Source organism: Lethenteron reissneri, chromosome 37, assembly GCF_015708825.2.
Source record: "Lethenteron reissneri isolate LAM-NWPU_2019-01 chromosome 37, ASM1570882v1, whole genome shotgun sequence".
In the NCBI taxonomy this organism is placed as follows: domain Eukaryota; kingdom Metazoa; phylum Chordata; class Hyperoartia; order Petromyzontiformes; family Petromyzontidae; genus Lethenteron; species Lethenteron reissneri.
Window position 1 is genome coordinate 3,328,465 of NC_083815.1, and position 13,000 is coordinate 3,341,464.

Consider the following 13,000-nt stretch of genomic DNA (forward strand, 5'->3'; position numbering starts at 1 on the left):
TTACCCTCGTTATGCTGATTATGGGAGCCCGCTTGGAAAGCCCAAGAACCATTGAACAAAAAAAAGGGGGGGGGGGGCGTGTGTTGCATAGCTAAAGCCATGTGGCTTAGCGTGCGTGGCCATTCCCAGCGTGTTATTTTCTCCGTGTGGTATTATATAGCAGCCAATCGGCATTCGTTGTCCCATTTTAGGGCGTTGCCTGCTTGGTTTTCATGCTGGCTTTCGAGCTCGCTGTTTAAAGGCAGCGAACGCGTACCCTTAATTTGGCACGATCGCTTCCTTTTCCCATCGGTGTACCCAGCGGTTTATCTCTGGGTCGCTGTCTCAACTCTTACTTGCTGGGCGCCACCGGTGGCAAAATGTTACGTCCCTCGCCTGGTATACAGGAGGTCGTGGGTTCGATCCCGACCCTGACGCCTGCTGCTGTATATTTGGAGTTTGCGTGTCTCTCTCCCCGTGATCGCGTGGATTTTTCTCCGGGTCCTCCGGTTTTTCCGCCCACATTTAGAAACGTGTGTTTAGAGTATTTGTCTGCTATCAATTTCCACGTGATAATCCACTTCATTGAGCAATAATTTGTGGGCTAAGTGCGCCTTATCTGATGAAATAAAAAAACATAGTGTAGTTTTTAGTTCAGTTTAACCCGGCCACGTGGCTCGGCTCAGCGCTTGAGTTGAGCGAGTGGCTCGCAATCGGAAGCTTGCGAATTACAATCCTGGCTGGGGGTTGACTCAGCCCATCATCCCTCAGAGGTCGATAAAACGAGTATCACTTTGCGGGGAAGTCAACGGTGGTTGTCCTATGGATAGACTCGTCCTCGCCATTAGGAACGTGGAATCTTCCATCACTGGCTCAAGGTTGCAAGCAGTAGATGAGCATCGTCTCAATTCTCATTTGACGTATACGTTTAATATCCAAGTGCTTTTTGTGACAGCGAAACGCATGATGATGATAATCATAAGCAAATCAACAATGTGCCTAACGAAGAGAGTTGCTCAATGCAAGCCTCGCTTACGCGTGCACTCGTTTCACCCGCCACGGTTATGAATGTTCGCGGCAGTGGAGTGACAACGAGCTGTAAATTATTATCGCGTTATTGATCGATGCCGGGAATGCGCAGCCCCCGCCTGCCCTTTGAGCTGAGCGCCGCAGAGTGGAGGTCTCCACTCCCTTTGCACAACTCCGGTCAAGGGACAATCGCCAGGTCACAGGCGACAATTTGACTCGGCCCGTTGGGCACCACGCAGGGGAGCGGTGGCGCAGCGGTTAGCGGACTGAGATTTGAACCCGCCTGTCACCGCGAGTTCTCGATTCCCGGTCACATCAGTGGTGTGTGATAACTGAACTTGGTCAGGGACTACCCCATTTACCAACCGGCGTGGTGAAGTATGGTCAAACACCCCCCCCTTCTCCGCGACATGACCGGCACGGCATGAGATGGCCTTCATTGAGAAATGGATAGCAAAGGGTTGTAAAAGAACGATGGAACGCCGCGTGTGATTCTTCACCCAAGCAAAGCTCATACGACACGCTCTTTGTTTCAACCACAGGCCTTAACCCTTATAAAAAAAACTTTAGTCTCAATGAGACTTCATTATTTGGTGGTACTGCGTCCGTAGGTAGTGCACAAGCACAAAGAACACAACAGGCTCAACACATTCATCGATAACACGGTGGTATTAAAAAAAAAGATAAAGTGTGTAATAGGGCAACGTTTCGGGCAGTGGAACTTCTTTACAGTGCATAAAAGGGGGCAAGAGGTGAGAATCGTTATTGATCCTGGAGAAATCCGATGAACGATGAAGCTCGTTTTCACAAATGTCCAGCAGACATTTGTTCAATTGGCATTTACCGGATTGTAAATAAATCACCTTCTAGTTATCAAGAAGCCACAAAGTGGACTCTCACTCAGTGGAGCCTGGGGGTGAGAGCACTCCCATGGCACGTATACAGATTTGTGCCAGCGCTGGAAATTCCACATTCACATGGCACGGTAGTGATGATTATACGCAAAGGACAACCAACAACCGACGTTGACTTCTCCACGAGGTAGAAGTCATTTTTTTTATCAACCGCAGGGAAACTACGTGGGGCCCGAGTCCATCCGTGACTAGGCCTCGGCAAGGTAAGGTAATTTACCCTTTTTACCGGGTATAAGGGTAAAGGTGTCGACATGCCGAAAAGTAAGGTAGAGGGTCGGGTAAAGGCAACGTGGAAGAATTACGCGGGAGGGTAAAGCTAGCGCGAAGTATTACCCGGTAAATACCTTGTTTACCGCTCGCTACAAGCTCCGTAGTGCAGTCCGTGGCCTCCATTTAAAATAGGAATCATCGAGAGTATTCTATATGAATAAAGCGCTCTACCTAGCATTTACCTGTTACAAACCTTCTTCGTGTGTAGTAGTACCCCAGTAATTACCCTGTAATCGGGTCATTTGTATGGGGTAAGGTAAAAGGTAGGATAAAGGTAGGCTCGTTGTTTTTTACCTTTTACTTTACCTTGCTAAAGGGTAAAAGGTAGGGTAGAGTGATTTTGATTTAAAGCTTTCATGACTGTAGGGATACATATTCTTGGTTTTTTCGGTAAAGTCAGGTATTTTTATTATTTTATTATTTCCCTTCTACGTGACTTTACCGAAAGAACCAAGAATATGGTAAAGTGATTGTATAGTGGTAAGGTAAAGGTAGGCTCGTTGTTTTTACCTTTTACCTTACCTTGCCGAGGCCTAGCGGTGACCGGGATTCGAACTCTCAAGCTCATAGCGGCACGTCACCCCGGGGGGGGGGGGGGTATCGCTCGCTCCTGGGAGGGCGGCGTTGCACTCTCCACCACCGTCACCGCACGGGGGGTTCCGGTGTTAAGATGCCGATGGGACAGCCAAATTCACACCCCCCCCCCCTCCCCCGCCAGCACCCCAAAATAGGGCCTCGCCGAAAGCATCGCTCACGTAAATAGTAGCGCGGGAGGATTTTGATATCTCACGTCGGCTCCAACTGGAGGTTCAAAAAGTTGTCCGTGCTTTCGGCTCCGCGCGAAGGCGATTCCGACGACGGGGAACCGCACCGCGGTCATTAGGAACGCGGGGTCATCGCGGCGACCCACGTGTCACGCAGACGGACGGCGAGAGCCGATGGGATACGAAGCTTTCGAGCTTCTTTTGGAAGGGGTGGGGGGGGGGGGGGAACCCCACATACTAAAACCAAACTTTTTTTTTTTTACCAGGTAAGACCCACTAAGCTTTCTTAGATCTTTTACAAAAGCGACCTGGCCACAAATGATCACTCAACGAAGTAGCTTATCAGGTGGAAATGTATAGCAGCCAAATACTCTAAACGCGTGATGCTGATTCTAAATGTGGTGGAAAAAAACGGAGGACCCGGAGAAAAATCCACGCGACCACGGGGAGAGAGAGAGAGACACGCAAACTCGAAATAGACAACAGCAGGCGTCAGGGTGGGGATCAAACCCACGACCTCCTGCATACTAGGCGAGGGAGTTAACATCTCGACATCGGCGTCCGTTCTCAGTGCTTGGGCGCTCGGGAGGTGTGGAGAGACGTCGCTCGGCACGGCGACGCGTTCACGTTCACACGCTCGGCGGGCGGTTTCACCACCTGGACACTATTCGTTACTTGACGCCTCGTCTAATGCATAGATGAAATGTGTTTTTAGCTTTAGCTGGCCTAACCGGGCGGGGTGGTGGAAGAGGGTCGGCTACCCGGACGGGTAATTGGGGTAGCACACAGAGTTCAGCTGCCAAGGGAGAGGCCTTGAAGCCAGTTGATGGGAGACTGCGAAGAGCAGACCTTGAAGGACAGGTGGCAAACTTACGACAGCTACAGGATCAAGCGCAGGGAAGGGATGGCGAGGTTCGGTGGCATCAAGGGAATTGGCAATGATGAACTATTGACCTTGACCTTAATCCATTGTTGTATTGAGGCTCCCGTACGCCACGTTAATATTGGGGGTTGGTTCACCGTAGTTTGACCACGCTGGTCTTGGCGGGTTGGTAGAAGTTGGATGGAGGAGGGAAACTCAATACCGGTGCATAGATCACGCGACCTTAACTGGATGCGGTGCTCGATTTCACCCAGTTCTGCCTTGGTTGGCGGCCACTGCTTGCGAAAGGGCCTCTACTCGAAAGAGCTCAATTAGAGCCCCCTCCAGACGCTGTCGGAAAAAAAAACATGAGAATACCCACAGTTTATCCCACGACATGCAACCTGCAGACGGGCTAACCGTGTTGAACCCACGTACTATTCAGCGGGTTGCTGGACGGAAAGCAGGGGGGGATTGAAGGCAGATCGATGCCTGTGGTTTCAAACTGCCGCGCCAGGAGATCGAGTCGAAGCGTCGATCTCTGGACATTGTGGATGAGTCATCCACCAACCTGCGTCGTCACCACAGGAAGAGTTATATTCATCTATGTGAAGAAAGGTGGGGAGGAGGCCGGGGTGGCGATGTATATATAAACTAAACAATCCATGATGACAACGAGAGCAAACAGGAATCATCTGACGAAAATTCACCGTAGATTGGACAATGTGGCAGTGGATGACGACGCGAGGGTAAATGAGATGCGTTTATAATGGGTACGGCGTTGCGTAATGCGAAGCAACAAAAGGCGAGATGGTGATGGAGGGTTGTTTTTTGTCTCTCTCTCTCTTCCGTTGTGATGAGCGGTTGTGTGTGTTTTTTTTGTTCTCGTGGTTTTTCTGCTCGGATGTCAATGAATGTTCATGAACGTCCGTGGCATGAATGGACGAGATGCAGGGACAGCGCGCGCGTGTGCGCGTGTGTGTGCGCGTGTCCAACTTGGCGTAACTTGTCAACAAAACCACGGATCGGCTGCGTTACGAGCTGCTGTGTCCTGCTACTGGGTGATGCGCGCGCGTGAACGCGTGGGGTGTGTGTGTGTGTCTCGTTTTGTAGATGACAAAATGAGAACACCATTCATCTCTATGCATCCATTATCCCAGGATCCGGTATCTCCGCTACTGTGAAAGTCATCGACTCGCGAGGGCTGGCATTCACCTGTTTCGCACGTGTACATTTACACAGCGCTGTTGTTGTCACTCTTGTTTGACCATACTTCACCGCGCTGGTTGGTGTCGGTTGGTGAAGGCAACATATGGCAGCAGCGTGGCAAAATCCATTGTTGTTCCGTACTTCTATGCTCCCGTGTCTATGTCTGTGTTCACAGCCTTTACCAAACTGTACTGAGCAGCAGGCCCGTCCATCCATAGGGGGGTGCGAGGCCTGGGGCAAATCCCACAGTGTGCCCCCCCCCCTTCCCCCGACGCCTTTAAACTAAACCGGGACTGTTAATCTCACACCGTGACGTCTAAGCACGCGGCCCCCCAAAGCGCAGGGCCCGGGGTGGTGGCTCCGATTCACCGTTACCCTCGGGACGGCTCTGCACAGCGTGGGGGGGGGGGGGGAGGCTCAGATCCCGTGGTGAATAGACAAAAGGCCTGTGTACGTGTACTGCACGTTGTGGAGACATGGTCTCACCGTTGTCCAGGGCGCCACGGTGGCCAGATGTAAACCACCTCGCCTGGTATTCAGGAGGTTGTAGGTTTGATCTCAATCCTGATGCTTAACTATATATTTGGAGTTTGCGTGTCTCTCTGTCTCCCCCCGTGGTCGCGTGGATTTTTCTCCGGGTCCTCCGGTATTTCCCTCCACATTTAGAATCAGCAACGCGCGTTTAGAGTAGTTGGCTGCTACTAAACATCTCCACGCGATAAGCCACTTTCGTTGAGCCATCATTTCCGATGGCCAGGTGGCTTCTGACAACAACAAAAAAGCTAATTGCTCGGTGGGCCTTACCTGGGTGAAATAAAATATATATAGTTTAGTTTAGTCGAGTCCACGATTCCCGTGTCACGTATCCCCTTCCCTCCCACTCCCCCCACTCCACCTGCCCATGACGGGGACCCGGGCAGGCGAGGTTGCGGGCTCGGCGGACGCGGTTTTGCCGGCCGTGGTGGCCCTGGCGTTGGTCGGCGCTCTGCTGTCGGCCTGCGTCTTCCTGCGACTCCGGCGTGCCAAACACCCCAGGTGAGGAGACGCGTCCTCGGCACGCCGTTGTCAATCCACTGCTGGATGGACATGAGCCTCCCCAGGTTGTTTCAGGCGGTGGGAGTTATCCGACTGGGATTCTGCCGTGACCTGTCAGTGTGCAGGCTTGTGAAGGCGGGGTATGCGCAGCATATGCAGGCTGCTTCAAGACAAATGGGACTATCGTTTTTAATGGGGGGAGAAACGGACAATGCACTGTGACGTGATAACAAATGTAATGTTAATAGCTTCAAAAAGTCAAAGAGTCTCCACTTGTTCGCCATCATTGTCAGCACATGCCCGGAATCTTCTCCAGGTGACCTCCAGAGCCCGAAGGCACATTTCTTGTGGTATTGTTGCAAATTCTCAGAAGTGTTAAAAAAAAAGTTGAAGCACCCTGTATGTATTGCACAGTAATACGCCGATTGACGTCTTCCCCCTTTCACGTCGTTTCGCAAATACGTCATCACCTTCATAACACCGCTACGCGATTAGCGTCGTCTCAACCCCGCACAATTACGCCGCTGACGGCATCGTTCGCTCCTTTCTCGTTATCCCGTCGTGTCTCAGCCCTTCGCCTCCACCATCAGCTACCTCTGTAAGTCGCTCTGATTGACGTCGTTTCGATATCCGTCGTCGTCGCACCCTTCAGGAACGCATCCCCGACGTTAACCGGGGTGGTGCTGGATCGGCAAAAACATAGGATGGTTTGTGATGATATCAATGACGGTCCGATTAAAGATGAATCGTTGTAGAGTTAAAAGATTTGCGTTGTTTTGATAAAATCATCCGCATAGTTGCCACTGGAGTTAGCCATGTCTGGGAATCGAACTCGCGTTGCACTTTAGGTGAGATCAATATTCCAAACGCTGCACTGTACCCCCACGGTGATTCTCGTGCTTAGCGCGAACAATATTTATCATAAATATATCATTAAAAATAATACTTAGGTAAGAACTCAGTTGCTGCATTCATACAAATATATTTAATCTGAAATTGCATTCGTATGGAAATCACAGTTATTATTATAATTGCTTCGTGAAACCTGATTAGATTCGCGATGTAAAAAAACACATCATGAATATTCTTCAATTCCCTCCATTTTATTGACGATAAGCTTTGATGTGTTTGTACTACGTGATGTGTTTATTAACTATAGTACTGACCTTTTGTTTGCTTGTCACCGTATCTGGCTATCTGTCCGCCTGTATCTCTCAGTGTTCCTCTCTGTCTGTCCGTCCATCTGCCCGTTGTGCCACCAAGTGCATTAATACTCCTCCCCCCCATCTTTTTCCAGGGGCTATGGCTCTGGCTCAGCAGTGACCTTATCTGTGGCCAACGGAGACGGAAAGCTACCCTTTACAAAGTGGGTGATGCCTCGTTTTTGACGCTGTTATGCAATTTGCGTGATGACACCACGAGCGGCGACCGATTGGTAAAGATGCGCTGTGAAGATGCGCTCATGATAAATACAGTGATGTGCAAAAAGAAAAAAAATAGTCAAAATTTGACCGATCGAATTATGGTTGATGTGTTTGTTTGTTTGTTTTACTCTCCCGGCCACACACGTCCACAACGGCGGTGACGCGGCCCAGGGGTAACGCGTCTGCCGCTCGTTGCAGGGGTTTCACGGTTCGAATTCCATTGGCCACCCTGGTTATTACCGCAGTGTGTAGTTACCGTGGTGATGCTGCGCACCGTCCACTTCTAATTGGACGTTAAAGATCCCCACCCCCGCCCACCGTGACGGAGTTCGCAAGAGCAGGCCATTGTGTGCCTGCGTCGGGGGTCCAAATTAGACAAGTTCCCCCACAAAGGTCAACAAGATCAACTTGAACGACAATCTCTCCGAGAAATACTTTAGAAAGCAAAGCGCAACGCAAAACAAAACGGCTCTTGTAGATGCACACCTTGGCTGCGTGCCCTGGGTTGTCCAACACGAGTGTGATCCACCGTTAATGACAACATATAATTGACAACGTTGCACGTTTACTCTGAGGAGTGTTTATCATATCTCGTCCTCGTGACGTTGTTGCGGTGTGACTGCTGTTGTAACTTGATCTATGTCTACGTAATGTGCAACAAAGGGTGGTGCGGAAAAATGCATTGTTGTGCTGTACTTCTACGCAGCCTAAATCTATGTTCTTTACCGCCACCAACACGCACTGACCAGCGTGGTGCAGTTTTACCCCCTCCCCCCCGCCACGATTCGAACGGCATGGGGTAAGCGCCGATCCAGCCGTGGAATGACCAACAGGGCCGTACGTGCGCATGTGCATCATAGCTCGCAGCGCATTGCGGGAGCCCGTGCTATAGCTACGCCACGAAACATCGAGTATTGTGGCAGCTGGTCTTGTCATACCACGAAACATCGAGCATTGTGGCAGCTGGTCTTGTCAAACCACGAAACATCGAGCATTGTGGGAGCTGGTCTTGTCAAACCACGAAACATCGAGCATTGTGGCAGCTGGTCTTGTCATACCACGAAACATCGAGCATTGTGGCAGCTGGTCTTGTCAAACCACGAGACATAGAGCATTGTGGCAGCTGATCTTGTCAAACCACGAAACGTAGAGCATTGTGGGAGCTGGTCTTGTGAAACCACGAGACACCGAGCATTGTGGGAGCTGGTCTTGTCAAACCAATGGAGATCAGTGCCTCCGTGGGAATACAAAATCAACCAATGGATGCCGCTCAGTCCGAGCTGCGACTACCCAGTAAACTTGCAACGTTGGCATGTGCTTGGAACCATTGGACTAACGTTGGCCCGACGTTCCATGTTTACTTTGTCGACGGACTTCCAGATGTGAATTGGTAATTTTACACAATCAAATGCAAGCTATCGCATTGCCATGGGTTCGTGTTTTGCTTTCACAGTAAATGACAGTCAACTCTCAATTATCAGTGGTGACGTGGGGTGTGGATGGCCCCAGTAAAATAAACGCACGCGTAAAGCAAGGCGCTTACATACGGCCATAGAAGCATTGTTCTTGTTGATCGACTGACAATATGGGGTGAAGCAACAGAATGTGTCGTCCGTATGCATCGCTTCTTGAAGTAACCGGTTTCATTAGCAACACGTGTTTGGTCATGAGGGTGCCGAGTCATCGACCCTCGACGAGTGAGGAGCGGGTCTAGTAAATCTGGTGGAGACGCTTGAAGGCCCGCGCCTCTTTAGCCCGGCTTCCGAGTGTCACTGCTCGTGGTTCCGCCTCGAGTCACGGACATTGACGCCTGCGAAATACTGGGCGCGTTACACATCATCATCATGAAACCAAAATACTGGGCGTGTTACACATCATCATCATGAAACCAAAATACTGGGCGCGTTACACATCATCATCATGAAACCAAAATACTGGGCGCGTTACACATCATCATCATGAAACTGAAATACTGGGCGCGTTACACATCATCATCATGAAACCGAAATACTGCGCCCGTTACACATCATCATCATCAAACCGAAATACTGGGCGTGTTACACATCATCATCATGAAACTGAAATACTGGGCGCGTTACACATCATCACCATCAAACCAAAATACTGCGCGCATTACACATCATCATCATCAAACAGAAATACTGGGCGCGTTACACATTACATCATCAAACCGAAATACTGCGCCCGTTACACATTGCATCACCATCAAACCAAAATACTGCGAGCATTACACATCATCATCAAACCAAAATACTGGGCGCGTTACAGATCATCATGAAACCAAAATACTGCGCGTGTTACATATTACATCATCATCATCATCAAACAGAAATACTGCGCACGTTACATATTACATCATCATCAAACCAAAATACTGCGCGTGTTACACATTGCATCATCATCAAACCAGGGTGAACGTAAACGGCGTGAACAAGCGCGGATAGGGTGCCACGGTGCCCAGATGTTAACAAGTATAACCCGTAAAAGCAAAGTTTTTCACTCTAAATCCTTTATATGCGTGGCGGCTAGAGTCCTCTCGTCCTCTGGCTTGAGATGGCTGCCACCTATGGGTCAGATGATTGCCTGCCACCATTAAGCAATTGGTAATTAAATATTTAATTTGTTTTCCATAAACAGTGTAAAATTTTGGGAAAAAAATTTCACGAACATTAATTGTCTCGCACAACGAGTCTGTGTGCAAAATGTCAGCTCGATTGGATCACGGGAAGTGGGTTAAAAAACGACCGAAAGGTTTGCACGGTCGTAAGCAAGCAACCAAGCACGCAAGCAAGCGAACTTAATATAAAGGATTTAAAAATAGGCTAATTCCTCAGTGGGCTTTACCTGGTAAGATAAAAAGTTTATATTTTATTTTCTATATTTTTAATGATTTTCTTGCCTTTTCTATACTTTGCACTCCTATCATGTTTTGTACTGTGAAAATAGCTTTATACCTCATCCGATTCCTCCGGTATAAATACATATTCTGATTCTGAATACCTCGCCTCGAATACAGGAGGTCGTGGGTTCAATTCCGACCCTGACGATGCCTGCATATTTGGAGTTTGCATGTCTCTCTCCCCGTGGTCACGTGGATTTTTTCCGGGACCTCTGGTTTTCCCCTCCACAATTAGAATCAACATCACGCGTTTTAGAGTATTTGGCTGCTATACATTTCCACATGCTAAGCCACTTTGTTGAGCCATCATTTGTGGCCAGGTCGCCTTTGAAAATAGCTATAGATCTCAGTGGGCCTTACCTGGCAAAAATAAGAAAATAGTTAGAATAATTGTGCGCGGTTGTGCGTTGCTATAAACGTATCAGGAAAACGCGCGTCATAATTCCTTTCTATCGCTGTATCTTTTTCGTTTATTCCACTCCCCCACCCAACAGAGGCAGGAGCTTTGGGAGGCGAAAAAAGCACAAACAGTAAGTAGTGGCGGCGCGCGGATGAGACCTCGCCGAGTCGCGAGACTTACATGACCGCGTTAATTCTTAGGCGGGGGAGTCAGATTATTGCCGCTGTAAAGGAGCCAAGTCCTCACTTCTCGCATCTACCGGAGTTACGTCCATCAGGGGGAGGCTACAGCCCTGTTGAGAAGTTATTATTGTTCTGGCGTTTCTTCTTCTTCTTTCGTATGGCTGATGTCGATGTAAAGCAACAACTGCAATTTAACATGCAGGTGGTCTAAGCCAGTTAACCGCGTCAGGAGCAGTAGCGGAGTGTATCATTGCCGTGATGTCTTCTTCGTATTTGTGGATCGGGCATCACGTTGTTCCACGCCCGCCCGTCCACGTATGAGATGAGAGAGGTGCTTTTCTATTACGTAGACTTTCCCGACAAATATTATCCATGAGGTTTTTTTTGGGTTAAATCGCGTAAATATATAAACGTGTCGTTAAAGCCGCCACCACCCGACACAGCCTATTAGGTTTGTCACGGAAACAGAACGTGCCAATTCGTTACTAGTACAGCACACCGGTGTGTTGGAGAGTAAACCCACAACAATTACAATTTGAGTCGTCAAATAATTTAACGACATATTTGTATTTGCGTGGTCTAGTTCCAAAAAAAACCTCTATTATAGGGGCTTTTATTTTGAAATGTTTTGTGTTTTGTTAGAGGGGAGGGGTGGGGTGTTTTTTTAATTCACCACTTGATCCTTCAAGACGGGGCACTTTAAACAGAGCACCGCACGCGCAAGGCTCAGAATCTAACCAGCTTTTGAGCCCGAATCATGCTCGGATGGGCGACCACCACATATGCCAGGTGCTGTAGGTTTACAGCATGCATGGTGGGCAGCAGATGGCAGCGCAACTACATTCAGTTGTTTGGCACCGCACCCCTCCGCTCCCACATCTACATGTAGGGAAACCACAGACTCGCCGATTTAACGGGTGGAGCTGTGGCGAATCTTGCGACCCGAGTTCTACGGCCGCCCGCCTTTACCGACCTGCATTAACCAGCGTAGTTGAATGATGGTCATCCAGCAGCGGATCGGCAGAAGGGGGCCGTGCACACGCGCGCACGGCACCGTGTGCGCTGCTCGTGGGTGCGCTGTCTCACATCGTTTCTCCTTGCAGCCCAGTACCCATGTCCGAGTTCGGGCAGAACGTCCTCGCCATGTCTCGCGACTCGGGCTACAAGTTCACCGTGGAGTTTGAGGTGGGGGCCCCTGACACGGCTTCGTTTCTTTCTCACCAGTTGCCCCGCGGGCGGTCACCGCTAGACTGGAGGAGGAGGTACACGGCCACGAGTAGCCGAGCTCATAGCGAGAGAGCTGTTCGGGATTGTGGTGTGCGCTGGCTGCGAAAAAAATGTTTCAGGGTTGCCGGCCCAGACAGATCCTCCTTATAACTCTTCTATCGCTATTAGCATAATTTATCTTCCGGTGAAATTGACTGTAAACTAAACTTACTTTTGGTTTATAACCAAGTAAGGCCCCCTGAGCTATACAGTTATTTTTCAGTGATGACTTGGCCACAAATGATAGCTCAACAAAGTGGCTTATCACGTGGAAATGTTTCGCGGCCAAATAATCTGAACGCATGTTTCTAAATGTGGAGGGGAAAATCCTCAAAACCACGGGGCGAATATGCAAACTCCAAATATACAGCAGCAGGCGTCACGGTTGGGATGGAACTCACGACCTCCTGTATACCAGGCGAGGGAGTGAACAGCTCGCCGATTCCTTCACCCATGACGAGGACTAGGTCTACACGACTGTTTCGTTACATCCACAGCGTGTCCAGCCGTCACGCTGCAGGTCACAACAACACACTCACTCACCCACTCATCCACCCACCCACCTACCCACTCACTCACCACACTGCAGGCCACGACGCTTCTTTTGCTGCTTCTGCCCTCACCGTGCTCCACTTTGGAATTCCCTCCCATCGTCTGTTCCCCCTCCTCCCCCCCAAAAAAGCTCTTACCACAATAAGCCCGCTCAGTTCAGCTCTTTATCCGTTACAGCTTTAAAAAGGTGCCGT

General features: G+C 49.5%; 1 protein-coding gene across 2 annotated transcripts in view; it reads left to right on the plus strand.

Moving 5' to 3' along the window:
- Positions 1–13,000, plus strand: part of LOC133351369 (receptor-type tyrosine-protein phosphatase O-like) — a 48,981-nt gene that overhangs the window by 19,110 nt on the left and 16,871 nt on the right. For both annotated transcript variants that reach the window (XM_061566512.1, XM_061566513.1), the window contains exons 3-6: positions 5,948–6,062; positions 7,360–7,428; positions 10,901–10,936; positions 12,092–12,173. In XM_061566512.1, coding sequence (XP_061422496.1) covers positions 5,948–6,062; positions 7,360–7,428; positions 10,901–10,936; positions 12,092–12,173 — 302 coding nt within the window. The remainder of the gene's footprint in view (positions 1–5,947; positions 6,063–7,359; positions 7,429–10,900; positions 10,937–12,091; positions 12,174–13,000) is intronic.